At 51.4% G+C, this 13909-nt stretch overlaps 2 protein-coding genes across 2 annotated transcripts; both read right to left on the bottom strand.

The window, feature by feature from the left end:
- Nucleotides 1-624: 624 nt before the first annotated feature.
- Nucleotides 625-2555, bottom strand: LOC120690023 (upstream activation factor subunit UAF30-like). The gene is made up of 2 exons (XM_039972529.1): nt 2128-2555; nt 625-1021 (listed from the first exon to the last, which is right to left on the bottom strand). The coding sequence occupies exons 1-2, from the start codon at nt 2452-2454 to the stop codon at nt 902-904; spliced, it is 447 nt and encodes a 148-aa protein (XP_039828463.1). The 5' UTR covers nt 2455-2555; the 3' UTR covers nt 625-901.
- Nucleotides 2556-2852: 297 nt separating this feature from the next.
- Nucleotides 2853-5755, bottom strand: LOC120690021 (probable protein phosphatase 2C 34). Its single transcript, XM_039972528.1, has 4 exons — nt 5241-5755; nt 4782-5149; nt 3648-3884; nt 2853-3552 (listed from the first exon to the last, which is right to left on the bottom strand). The coding sequence occupies exons 1-4, from the start codon at nt 5497-5499 to the stop codon at nt 3313-3315; spliced, it is 1104 nt and encodes a 367-aa protein (XP_039828462.1). The 5' UTR covers nt 5500-5755; the 3' UTR covers nt 2853-3312.
- Nucleotides 5756-13909: the final 8154 nt, after the last annotated feature.

Here is a 13909-nt window from a genome sequence, read left to right as displayed (position 1 = left end):
TGGGAGCCGCGCGCCGCGCGCGCCCAGCTGGCCGACGACGACGTGCGTTCGACGCGGTTTTCCTTCGTCCTGATCTCTCGGCGGGCCACAGCGTCGTCTCCCACGCCCCACCACCAAACGGTGGCATTCGTGTACGTTGGATCGTGGGTGTGCTCGACGAAGGCTACGCGGGTCGATGACTGCACGGCCACGACGTGCACTGCAGTGCACGCGGAGTTCCAGGGTTCGTATCGGGATGCATGGAGTCCGACGCCTGCGAGGGAGGGGACACGCCGACACGGGATGTAACACCGTGTGCCGGGAGCACGGAACCATTACCCCTTATGCGGCCCTGCCACGAACACGCAGTTCGTTCACGCCGACACGGGATGTAACACCGTGTGCCGGGAGCACGGAACCATTACCCCTTCTGCGGCCCTGCCACGAACACGCAGCTCGTTCACCATTGTTCGTGCCAAGATAGGTCCAAGGGCCTATAATAGCCCAACCCACCAAGTAAACCCATATATTTTAGCCCATCGGTATATTGGAGTAGCTGGACCAATCCACAACTATCTCAACCTCAACTATTCGGCAGAACCGAATGCAACTTTGCGGAGAGCAACGAAATTGAGCGCATCATCATAGTTCATAAGGAAGCTGAGATGCACACGGCAATTCTTAAACTCGAGAGCTGTAAGACACAAGCTACAAGCATACGAGTTGAAGGTGTTCAGGACATTAACCAGCAATTCAGATAACCGCCACCATCAGGGGCACACTAACATTGTCAGCGAAGGGCTAGATGATCCTACTAAGTCGAGCAAACTCAGGGCCAACAAAAGCCAACCAACGCACTCTCTAAAAGTCTAGATCGCTAGAAACCATCTAGGGTAACTCCAGTCTCCATGGAAGAGGATCCTCACTTCACAAAGTGGGGGTTGAGAAGCTTGGCGATCTCGAGGAATCCAACGCGCTCCCGCCCAGCAAACAGGACCTTCAGCTTCTCATCACAGACGACCACCTTCTTGTCTGCAGGATCCTGTAAGCAAAGGGTGAAAGTGTTATACTAGAAGCGAACATGCAAAGCTGCTGCAAAAGTGATAGGTATCTTCAACACGATCACAAGGCAGTTTGGTGAAACTGAGAATGCGCGTGGTAAACTGGATTTGATTAAGTGTTAATATGCCCAATGCATCAGTACATAACTAAGTGCATCCCTAAATTTTACAGGACATTTGGGCACAGGCAACATTTAATAATGAGAAAAGGAAGCTCAGACCAGTGTTCAACCCTTATAATTAGCTCACTAATGAGTTTCACAACTTTATCATCATACTACTAAAAATATCGGAAGTCCAAGAGAAGTTGGATTCTAAGCAATTCAAAACAACTGAGCACCTGTACCAGTTCAAATTCCAGATATAGAGTTGGGATGAATATTCAGACACGAAGGCAAATAAGAATTACAACAGCAATCCTGAAAGCATATCATGTTCAACAAATATATTCACAAGAAAAGGAAAATTCTCTCTTTGATTCTTTCTCACAACCAAACTAGTAGAGCATTACAATCAAAAGATGACACACCACACACCATATCAAATGTATCACTATATGTAAGACCACAATGCCACAAACTCCATCTGTTCTCTGAACCCAAATACTTGTATCAATGTATCGTGACTGTGACTTAATCATAATGCCTACAGACTTCAGAATTCTACTTAATCAGAGATGTCATGTGTAGGCAGAATGATACATCATACAGGCTCCTCGTTTGCTTCACCTACGAATCATCAAACAACAACCAATCATAGTACTAAGCATTGCAGTGCACATAGCAAGAATGCTAGTAGTTTGTAAGCAGAATCCTAACTGATGCAGTGACTATTGGCAGAATCCCAACCCATACATTGACTACTGGCAGAATGCTAAACGATACATTGGCTACTGGTGCTAGCAGAATCCTACAGTGACTATTGACAGAATCCTGAACCGCATCAACTAGAATGCGGTGCCTTTCAGAGTAAAATGCCAAATTAGTGTTTGTTTGAAGTTATAAAACGTCTCTAATCGGCATCCAAACAAGCTACAGCGACCACACTACAGGTACAGGGTAAGTAGGTAAGGGTTTTGCTCCGGGACCTGGAGGTTGTGCTGCTTGATGTAGGCCCAGAGGCGCTTGAGTGCCTCGGTGCGGGGGATCTCCGGTGCGCCCACGATTGCCTGCAGCGCCGGCGAGACGGGCTTGGGCTGGGTGATGCCGGTCGCCCTTTTCTTCTTCGGGGCCGCCTCCGCCGCATCCGTGGCCTTGGACGAGGCGGCCGCCGCGCGCACGACGACGGGTGCGGCCGCCGCGCGCCGCAGCGCCGCGAAGGAGGCGGCGGTGGGAGGGGCGGCTCGGAGGCGCGAGACCGGGAGCGCGGAGAAGGAGAGCAACGCGGCGGTCAGCATGGAGGAGGAGGCGGCCATTTGGGGCTCGGCTCTGTGGTCGGAGCTTGGCGCTTGGTTTGGGTTCGGATAATGGCGAAGGGGAACGAGGGTTTGGGGGTTTAGAGATGGCGTTGGTGTTTCGAAATGTAGAGGAAGCTTCTAGGCTCAGGGAATCCGAAGAAACGCCCAGTGGGAGGGTGTTCGTCTTCCTTCCCGGAAGGCGGCTTCCACGCGCAACATATTACGCTAAACGCTGTTGCATTTGCATAGACAGCATGTCCGTAACACAAGATGGAAGGCGTAATTCGCAGAGAACGATTTGAACAGTCTGTTCGTTCTACTATAGTACACAGGATTTCAACGGGTCCAGGTATACTTGTCATTATCATTGCAGAGTTAAAGTACGGTCATGCTAGATGAAATAAGCGCATCTCGTCTGCGGCAAAGAGTATATATTCACATGTCTCAACCTTTTCTGAAGCAAATCTCATGTCTCAACCTAACTTCCAGATTGTAAGCAGAGCATATATTCTTTGGTCTCCACTTAGCTCCAGTTCGTAATCAAGTACCTCACGACACTGCAGCAGTGCAGCATTGCAGCATTACAGATTTCTTTGAAGCTCGCTCCAAAGGGCGGCTTAGTGCTGACTAAGCATAAATTGACAAAAAAAAAGGAAAGAAGAAATGCTGCGATTAACCAATTATGCTACACAATCCAAGACCAGATGATCTTCTCCGGCATCAAAACGCCACGCACCCACAATCTATGTACATCTCGAGCCCCTGCAATGGTAATGGCACCCCAGTTCGCGCACCCTGATCTGCATGCAACTGCAGTTCACCAGCCAGAGATAGCGAACTCGCACGCTGCCCAGTCCACTACATGGAGTTCAGCTCTTATAAGACTGTGTTGGATGAGTAAATGTCAACGGGGGCGCTGGTGCAGTTGCTGCTAGAATCAATGACCCTGGTGTGGCGGCGCTCACGGTGGCGGTCGAGGTAGACCACCACAACACTGATGTCGTCATGGAAATGCCGCCTCACACCCCTTTCGATCGTCCTCAGGTCACGGTACCTGACCTCCCTCTTTCTTGTTGCTTCCTTCAAGGCAGCCTTCACCAATCTGTTGGCTATTCCCTGCAAAATTTTGTGAAAACTTCATTAATTACACTTCAAACTACACAAACATGGAGAAATACCTCATAATGAAATGGCCAATGATGATAACTTACAGTTCTTGGATTCTTGAAGACAATTTGCACCGCATCATCATCACTGAGGTGCTCCCAAAGACCATCTGAAGCAAATATCAGAAATAGGTCGTTTGGATTCAGCTTGTGAACTTGAATTGATGGTTCAGCGCTAAGAGCTGGTCTCTTCAATGCAATAGGGGGGCCAACTTCCCGAAACAAGGGGTCCAAACTATACTCAGGTTTCTTCAGATAAAAATCACCAATGGATCTTGTCACCTGACAGCAAAACCACCACATGTTAGCTTATGTTATTTCTCTTTTTCTACTTATCTGAACTTTCACATTCACCAATGTTGGCCCCATGGTCATGTTCACTAGTTTGCCAAGATATATATAGCGCAGCTTGCAACTGAAAGAAGCAGCCCATGTGCAGAACTTTTAACCCCAGTATACTATGCTATGTTGTAACTAAAAAGATAAGTTGATCAAACAAGGCGTACAAGTTCATTAGTTCCCAAGATATGTAAAGAAGCTTATAGCACAAAGAATAGCTCACGTGCAGAAGTTGCTGCCCCAACTCCCAACCTCACAGGATACTATGCTAAGATGTACAGCAACTAAAGCCTAAAAGATATTTTGCCGAATAGTGATCCCAAAATGTGAAAAGTCAAAAGTTGGCAATTTCAGTGTTCTTTCTTAGAGTGGTGAGAAAAATCTTCTGTATGATCAACCAGCTTAAGTCCTAAAAACACAGAGGAAGACTTTTCCATTTCGTTGGTTTCATTTCTGCAATACCGTAATCTTTAGCCCCTTTTAGTATAAATCACCAACAGCACAGCAATCTAAGAACAGCACAAAGTTAGCAAATTGTCAGATTTGCTGACTGACTGAAACTCCACTAAAATTTTAAGAAGGTAGCTTAATTTCCAAGTTCCAGATCCTCCTGGCTCACGAGGTCACGTGGTTTAGGCTTCTCCCATTTAACAAAGGTAGTACAATGTTTTCATCTTGGAGTAGGAGTATAAATTAGGGAACTACAATATAATTTCATTTCATAACAGACCTACAATTCAACCATGTACTAAGTCTTTAATCGGCAAGCAGTGATCTTTTGCCTCCCAAAATTCTCCTACGGATGCACCAATCAATCAAATGAATTCATCAAGTTCTCACCTGAATTATCCCCTTCACTCTCCACGCCCCTCTGGCGTGCACAACGATCTGCGCGTCATCGGGGTTGAGAGCGGCGAGCTCCCGCCGCACCTCCTCGGACGCCGTGTTGTGCTCGCTGGACAGCCGCTCGGCGACGGCCACCCCGCCCCCCACCACTCGACGCCCGAGCACGGCGCGGGAGTCCCCAAGGTTGGCCACGTAGAGCGTGTCCCCGGAGATAGCCCCGAGAAGGCAGCACGAGCCCACGGCGGCCATCCGCGGCCGCCTCCTCCACTCCTGCCTCACCTGCGTATGGAACTCCTCCTCCGTCTCGCTGAACGCCCTCCGGATCACCTCCGTGCTCATGCCCCCCTGCTCCGTCGCGAAGCCTGCCACAAGAAAACCGCAGAATCAGCCAGGCACGATCAAAGGCAAGAAAGGAGAAGGCGCATACTTGTAGTAAACAGCAATCAAACGCACGTTGGACATGGGGGAAGAGTCGAGATCGGAGGAAACGGGAGGCGTCGGCCCCGCCGTGCCCGTCGTAGACGCCGACGAGCGTGTCGGACGGGGAGGCCAGCACCTGCGCCTGGTCCTCCATGGCCAGGTTGGCCTGCGCCGCGGCCATCGAGAACTCCCCCGCCGCGTGCGGCCGCAGCTCCGTCTGCCACAGCATCCCGTCCGCCGCCGCCGCGCTCGGCGGCCAGTGGCCGCAGCACCTCGCCACCGCCCTCAACATCTCTGCTCACCGAAACGTAACACAAAATCCAATCTTTCCTCTCCACGCGCGCGCAAGACGAGTACGACTGCTTGTTCTTGGCTTCCTCCTTCCTCTCTATCCAGTACCGACTCGTGTGAGCTGGTTGGAATCAGGAATGGGGAATTGTTCTGAGGTGGGTTAGGTTAAGTAGCAGGCACGAGGCCTTGGTGCGGGGAAAAGCGCGTCGGGTGAGGGTGGGGAGGGGAAGAGAAGGCGCGGAGTCTACGGTGGTTATCCTGTGAGGTGTCGCTTTATAGGATTGGGCGATTTGACTTGCCGTTCTTGTTTTTTTAGTTAGCATCGCTGGGCGGTTTATTTTCGGGAAATAATTGTTTGTTCCACACAGGTGTGCGTGGACCGGGTTTGGAGATAGGTGGATGCATCATCTATCGCTGTTGCATCTACTATCGTTGTAACTTCATCCCCCCTTTCCGTGTGCTGACAAAGGTGAAAAGGTATCATGATCCAGTTAAGAACATGGTGACTTCTAAATGCCATACCGGTGACACATACGTACTACTGCTTATTCACAAATACTCCAGCTGTCTAAGAAACCTTTGGTAGCAGCGCGCAAATATAGTAACGGAGAAAACGAAGAAATTTGAATACTAATACTTCTTTAAAATATATGATATTTAGATTTAGAATAAGCTAGTTAGTTAAAAAATTAACTTGCTTGCTTACCTTGGCTGAACATCATATTCAAACTGTGTACTACATATCATTTTGTTTTTTCTAACGGTGTTGCCTGTGTGTTAAGAACATATTTAAATGTATATAGAATTTCTTTACGTATCATTTATGTTTGTTCTGAATCTGGCAAAAACAAAGTTAGCTTGGTCTACACTACAAACAATGATCTGGGCGACCCGAACGGTACGCGCGGTGGAGCGCAAATTAAGCAAGGTGGGTGATTATTGCTTTGTGAATTGTGATGGTAGCTGTACGTAGGGACCGTATGGTACCATGGTGGCAACGGTGTAATAAGCTCCAAAGCACGATCACGAGCAGTTTGGATGTCTATGGTTCTTCGGAAGGTGATGGCACCTGTACGTACGATCACGGCCAATGCCACGAGCAGTTTGGAGTAGTGAACACACACAGGGAATCCGAAGAGGAACTGTACGCGCATAGACCACGACGATGCGTAGCGGCCTAGCGGGCTTTGCTGACCTGGTACGGCTGCAATAAAAAAAACGGAAACCGTGATCGGTCTTCCCGAAAACCGGCGAGTGATCCCGGGGACAGCAGTGTGATAAGCGGACCTTTTTTTTGCGCCGCCGGTTGATAGGCGCGTGGGCCGGCAGATATGTTCGCGTGTGAGTGGACGCCGAGGAGGCAGCTGCCGCGTGCCGACGCTTCCAGAAACGGAAAAGCGCGAGGAAAATATCAAAGCGCCCCCGTGACGCCTAAATCTGACAATGGCCAGGCATCCGCACCAAACCAGATGTGCATGTGCTCATTAATTAACCCACTCCGGTCCAACCCAAACTGTAACTTTCGCCGTCCCGAACCAAACCAAACCAAACAAAAGATCTGCAGGCTCAACCCATTAAAATCCATTTCCCAACCCACCAGCCCATCCGTGATCGATGGTTACTCGCGTGAAATGATGCGGACCCAACTCACACGGTGGACCAGACACGCCAGCTACCAAGCTGAGCCCCACCAGAGACTGAACGGCAGCCGGCGCTAGGCCTGGGCGTTCGGGTTACCCGAAAATTTCGGGTCGGGTTTTTCGGGTTTTTTAAATTTCGGGTTTTGAAAACTGAAACCCAAAATTTGTTTAAAATAAACAAAACCCGACATTTCGGGTACCCGATAATTTCGGGTTCGGGTTCGGGTTACCCGTACTACCCGATTTTCTGCTTGTTGTTGTTCTAATCTAGCAGCTGAACAATGGCCAGGAGAAATCTGGAGGGAGAAAAGGAAGAAGCGCTATCGAATGAAAAAAACAAACTCTTTGTCACTGCATTTATCAAGTGTATTAGTGCTAGTAAAGAAAAAACTCGTCTCAGCCTGTGTAGTGTTCCTCCGTCGTTGGTGCCTTTCCGGCTTCCTAGTCAGGGTCCCCTAGTCAGTGGCCGGAAAAGCTCCTTGCCCGCACTGCTGCACGCCTGCACACAGCAAGCCTGCGCCCCCTCGCGAGCGCCGCTGGATGCCGACATGGAAGACCAGCCGCTGCAGGCCTGCAGCTTGACGAGAAGGTCGGGGCTGAGGCGACGCCGTCGGCCGTTGCGCACTGTTGCTGCGGCGCTTCTGGTGGGCGGTGGGTGGTGGGCGTTGGCTTTGGCGTTCGCGACGAGATGCGCCGCCAAGGGGCGGCGGCTCTGGCCTGCAGGGTGGTGGATAAGGCTGGGTGTTTGGGGTGAGGCGGCGCGAGAGGACGGCGGGGTGCGTGAAGAGGCGCGGGGGTGCGGGGGCTGGGCGGCTGCGTAGGGTTAGGGTTAAGAGGTTTAGTGGGCTGGGCTGTAATGAATAAATATATTTGGGCTGTGTTATTTTTCGGGTACTTCGGGTAGTTCGGGTACCGTGGCCCAATACCCGAATTACCCGTAATAATTTCGGGTACTGTAGGTTAGAACCCGAATTATGGTTCGAGTTTTTCGGGTTCGGGTTTTTCGGGTTCGGGTTCGGGCTCGGGTTTTTCGGGTTCGGATTTCGGGTATTGTGCCCACCCATAGCCGGCGCCGCTGAGCTCCACAGAGGGACCGCTGGCGCTGCAGGGCGAGGCGCCATGGCCACCGGCGCTGGAGATGGCGTTGCAGCGCTGGCGCGCGGCTGCAGTGGCAGCACCCTCGACCCTGACGGCGAGCTTCATGCAGCCGTCGCAGTGCCCGGGCACGCCGCAGACGAAGTAGCGGGTGGCCCCGCCGGCGGGGAGCGGGACGGCGTCGTCGCCTGTGGCGAAGGTGGCGAGGGGCGCGCGCGGAGCCGTAGCAGGAGTCGTAGGCCGCCCTGCTCACCTCCACCACGTTGTGCGCGGCGCGCGAGTACTTGAACACCAGGTGGTCGCCGGCGCGGAATCTGACGCCGGAAGCGACTCGACCCGCTCCATGAGCGCCTCCGCGAAGGCCTTCCCGAGGAAGAAAGCGTCGAGGATGGCCTTGCTCCCGCGAATCTGGGGAGCCTTCTGGTGGAGAAGGGGGAGGCCCGGTAGGGGCTGAGGCTGGGAAGGGGACGCAGCAGACGGGGGAGAGGGGCGGCAGCGGCCATAGGCGGCGCGGCCCCCCCTGTGGCGGCGGCCCGGGCTCCTGCAGCACCGGCGGCCCGGCCCCTGCGGTGGTGGCGCTGACGGCGGCTCGGTGCCTTGGAGCAGCGGCGGCGCGGGTGGGATTTGGTCGATCTGGGTTGGGGAACCGTGGGTTCAGCCCATTAGCAAACCGAAATAAGCATCAAACTAAACTAAATTACTCCAAACAATAGCCGGAACCGAACCAGCCCACCAATATGCTCAATTTGTTTTCACTCAAATTGAATTAGCCCAACAAAAAAATCAAACCATGCAAACTAGTTCCACCCAAATCATTGTCAGATTTAGTGACACCGGCCGGCCGCCGGTGGTGGGGCTCCGCTCCGGCGCGGCCGCCTCACACGCTGGGAGCTGTAGAGACGAGCTGGAGCAAATTCAAGGGAGGTGTACTTATTTTATATTAGATGCATAGAGTTGAATTATGAAAATATAAATATTGTGAAAATTTAAACTTAATCACTGGTTTACCATTTTTATAGGATGCCTTAGCACCCCTAATCATAAGCTTCGCCTCTGGAGAGAGAGAGAGAGCTTGGACATGAGAAAAGTGATATTTAGCCGAACACGTGAGGCAGACCAATTGTTGCGGCCGTCCTGCGCCTACACCGCGTGGGGCTGTGCGCGGTGCACGGTGCACCGGCGCTGCCGCCTGAATGCAGTGTCCGGCGGGGTTCGGCCGGGCTAACGGACCAGGGATCCATCACGCGGACAGCAACGGTTCCGGTCCAGAAAGTCCTGCTAGTGCTAGGACTTGACAACGATCACGGGGGTGTGCCATGCATGGCTCCTACTTGTGCCCTGCCCCTGCCTTTTGAAAATTGAAACAGAGCCCTGCCCCTGCCTGATCAGCGAGCCGTGCGTGCATTCCGTGTCACCGCCAGCAGCGTCGTCGGCCAGCCGCCGCCTGCAGAGAATAATCCGGCCCAGAACATGGATTCGGATATGATACGGATGAAACCGGATCCGAATGTCAGCTTTTACCATATTTTAATCCGGATACGAATGCGAATGCGGATCTCATCGAATACGAATACAAAATGGATAGTTCGAATCCGGATTCGAATCCGGATACCTTCTCGACTTGAAACATAGAGCTATCACGAGTATCAGTTTATTTTGTCAACAATTTCATAGTAGATCAAAATCATTATACGAGTAGAGAGTAAAGGATTAGAAGATAGCTAATAAAAAAGAATATAATTATCTGTGTATAGTTTTTATATTAAATATATAATACTAATTTTAAAGGTAAAATAAATAAATATTGAAATACTTAATAATTAAGATATATAAAAAAGATTTTATCATTAAATAAATAATTAATTTGACTTGTATAAATAAATTTAATCATGAAATAAATATATTAAATAGTTAAAGTTAATTTTTATATCATTACTAATTTTAATAAATATATTATTAGTTATCTAGCTTTCTAAATAATTTAAATAGTATACATCATTAAGTAATTAGGTATAAAGATAAGTTTAAGATGTGATCGGATATTCCTCGAATACGAATATGGAATTGGATAGAGAAAAGTTCTCAAAAACGAATTCAGATGCATCCATATTAAAATCGAATACGAATACGAATATCCATATTTACATTTTAAGCGAATACGAATACGGATAATTCGGATGTTCAACCATCTGAATCCATCCTTAGTGCATATCTCTACTCTGATAGACGTCTCTAACGAGGCCAGTCACGGGGCGACAACGTTCGCCGGCGACTTTTCCTGCCCTGTCCGCCGGCTGCGTTGACCGACTCGTCGTGCCGGGAATGCAGCTGACGGCGCGCGGCGGCTAACTCCTGTAGCATGCAATACAACGTCCGATCCAGTCAGCAGATGGATGGTACTGGAACTGGAACCACACATCTCCAACATGGCAATGGGAACTGCTTTTATTTCGGAATTTTTATTGCAAAATGAAATTTCCATGTCCAGGGGAGTTCTCTATCGTCGAACGCAAACGACAATATCCCAGGTGACTCGAAAGAGTGGAAGCATCAGCGCCTGGCGTGCGTAGAGATTCGGGAGGCCAGTGGTAAATTAAGCAGGCGTGTGATATCAGATCGACAGCGACGTTGTGCCAGTATTCAACCAGTAGTGTTTCGGAAGATTATTAGTCGGCACTAGATTCACGGAAACATAAATCAGCTCGCTAATCTGACTCGATAACTCTTTTTTTAAATAAAATAAAATAAAATAAAATAAAATAAACAAGCTGCGATTAGTTCCAGAACCCCGTGATCCGGGAACAGCTGTGTCGGGTTGTCAGTGATAAGCGGACTTTCCTTTTCTTTTCTTTTTTTCGCGCGCAGTGATAGGCCGGCGGCGGGCAAGCGAGCTGGCGGCCGTGACACTCGGGCGTGGGGCCCGCGGAGGCAGTTGTTGCGCATCGATTCTTCCAGACAAAGGTGAAGTGCAGCGCAACCGAGCAAAAGATCGCCGCCGACGGGCGACGGCAACGTCGAAGCTGACGTGACGCGCGGCTCCGTGACGACGACGGCTCACAGATCGCCGGTGGATGCGGACGGCGGGCTCCAGCGGGGGACGCTGGCGGACGCTCGCGCAGCGCCCCTCTCTACTGTTTTTTTTTCTTCCTCCTTCTTTCCTGTCGCCCTCACCGCCGACCGCCTCCTTCGGCTCCGGCGACCTCCACCGCCGTCATCCCTAACCGAACACGCCACCGTCACGCGGTCTTCTCCCGCCGCCGGCCACTGGCCCATCGGCTATCCTGCCCCAACCCGGCCGGCGGCACTCCCACGCCGCCGCGCCCTCCGCCGGCCCAACTACCGCCACTGCTGGGCTGCCGCCACCTCCGACCCCCTCCTCTATGGCCGGCGGTCATGGAGCCGCCCCCCAACCCGGGCCGCCAGCGACCTCGCCGACGACCGCTCTGCCTACCTCCCATCCTCCCTGGCCGCCCCCTCAAACCCCCAGCTCACCCGGTGCCGCCCGTGGCGGAGACGAGCCGTGCGCGCGCCGTCTAAGGAATTCGGCTCCAGCCGGCAGCTGCCCCCGCGCGAACCCGCTGCCGTTTCGCGTCCCGGAACCTGAAGCCTGTTTCGCAACGCCCCAGGGAAGAACACAACTTGGCCTCGGTGGCTGGCTTTACCCTACTAGTAACAGCTTTTACCCGAACACCCCGTGAGTCAGGTCAGGGCAAGTGCTTCTGCCTTCTACCGCGCGCTGACTTGCCGCGCTAGATCCGGGCACGAGCGAGACCCGCGCGCTGAGGCGAGCCTGCCGCGACGCGAGAACGCGACCGCGTTCGGTGAACCCGACCGATCTCCGCGGCACGCTGTCAGGCCTGCACGGAAAGCGACCCGTTCCGACCCAGAAAGTGCTAGAACTTGACTGCTATGCTAGTGTAGTGTGTCACGGCCTCACGGGGAGGTGCTACCACGGGCGCCACTTGTGCCACCGCGCGAGCCTACAGGCGTCACCGCGTCAGCGTCAGCGAGCCGGTCCCAGTTCACGGTCGAGTCCGAGGAACGGCCGGCCGGGCCCGGGGGGCGTGCACTTGCCGGTTGCCTCAACGGGAACGCACGCGCGCGCACGGCAATGATCTTTTCCCCTTTTTCTTGACACGCTTTTGCCGAAGAAAGCTGGCTGGGCTGCTAGTTCAGTCGTTGCCATGGGTTGTTACGGCGAGGAGAGGAAACGGAGGCTAGCAGAGCCTGGTCGATCTCGATCCCAACGTGCATGCGCGTCAGTTTAGACTGTCCGCCGGGCACGCGAGCGCGTCGTTACGGGAGAAAGGGCAACGGCACGGCGCCGGGCCGGCGTGACATCCCCGGGGGCGGCCAGGGCCTGCCCGCTCACGGAAAAAAATCGGTTCGCGGCGCGTCTCCGGCGAGGTAGATCGACCGGCCCGGCCGTGACGCGGCGCCGGTGCCGTGCGCTCGCGACCATGCCAACTCCGGAAAAAAGGGGCTCCCACTCCCTGATCGCCGGTTCACTCCACTTGTCCGTGCGCCGTGGACGTGCGGTAGTAGAAGTTCTGGAATGAGACGAACGGTTTCCGCCGGGCAGTGGTGGTTGCGGTGTGGGCAGCTTGATGCGGACAGATCGTGTCGCCACCGGTCACCATGCGTTCGAACTTGGAAGCGCATCTTGTGAAACTTGGACAAAAGAAGCACTCTTCGTTGTTAAGGCACTGAACCAAGTTTCCGTGTGTGAAGTTCTCCGTCACAAACGATACGCATAAACTACAGCAAGTGTGAGAGGAGCCGGTGGCTATGGCTTATCCAGGAATTTAGGGCATCTTCCATCATATACTCCAGAATATTTCCCAAAGCTACTAATGTAGTTTTCAGAGATAGTACCAGAGTGAAAATGGTGCGTAAAAATAATTAAAAGTCATATCAACAATTACCATGTGCTTAAAAGAAAGTAGTCTGGGGAAAACACACCCTTCAATTCACTTGCAAATGAATTATTATAGAGACTGTAAAAAATTGGATACTGAAAATCTGAAGGAATAATCTTGGGGTATTCGAATCCCTGGATTATAGGAATCTTGATAGTCTTATCTGCTATTAGCTGGGTGAAACAAGTTTGTGAGATTGTTGGCGTCGACTATGTTGTTATATTTTTTATAGTCTACACTAAAATCTCTCTGCTTGGATTTGTTATAGATTCTTTTTTCTAATTATTAGCCGATCAAACAAACGATGGCAATTTGTCATTCAACGACGTCCACTAAAAAAGAGTACTTCTCGTTGGCTTCGTGTCATATATTCATATCCCCCACCCTTATCCTGTCAATCTCTAAAAATATTAAAAATGAGAACGCTGTTGAAATATTCTGGAGAAGCGATCCATCTTATTTTTGTCAATTCCCTTTGTCTTATACTGTTCCGTTGATACTACACCAGATAACCACCGTGCGTGGCATGGCCATGTGACGACAACTACATGCGTCCATTAAAAGAGATGCACTCGGTTAACACTCAACAACGTCCAGTAAAAAGATACCTCGTTGACTTCTGCGTCTTACCCCCATTTCTGAGCATCTCCAAGAGCTCTTGTATAATATTAGCTAAATATAGAGATTTGAAGACTAGGTAAAAGATATACAGCTTCCAAAACTGAGGGCTAATCCAACATTCTCTTTAAATTAGACT

This window comes from Panicum virgatum, chromosome 9N (assembly GCF_016808335.1).
Source record: "Panicum virgatum strain AP13 chromosome 9N, P.virgatum_v5, whole genome shotgun sequence".
Taxonomy (NCBI): Eukaryota; Viridiplantae; Streptophyta; class Magnoliopsida; order Poales; family Poaceae; genus Panicum; species Panicum virgatum.
Note: the sequence above shows the minus strand (reverse complement) of the source record. Positions and strands in the feature narration are given on the sequence as shown.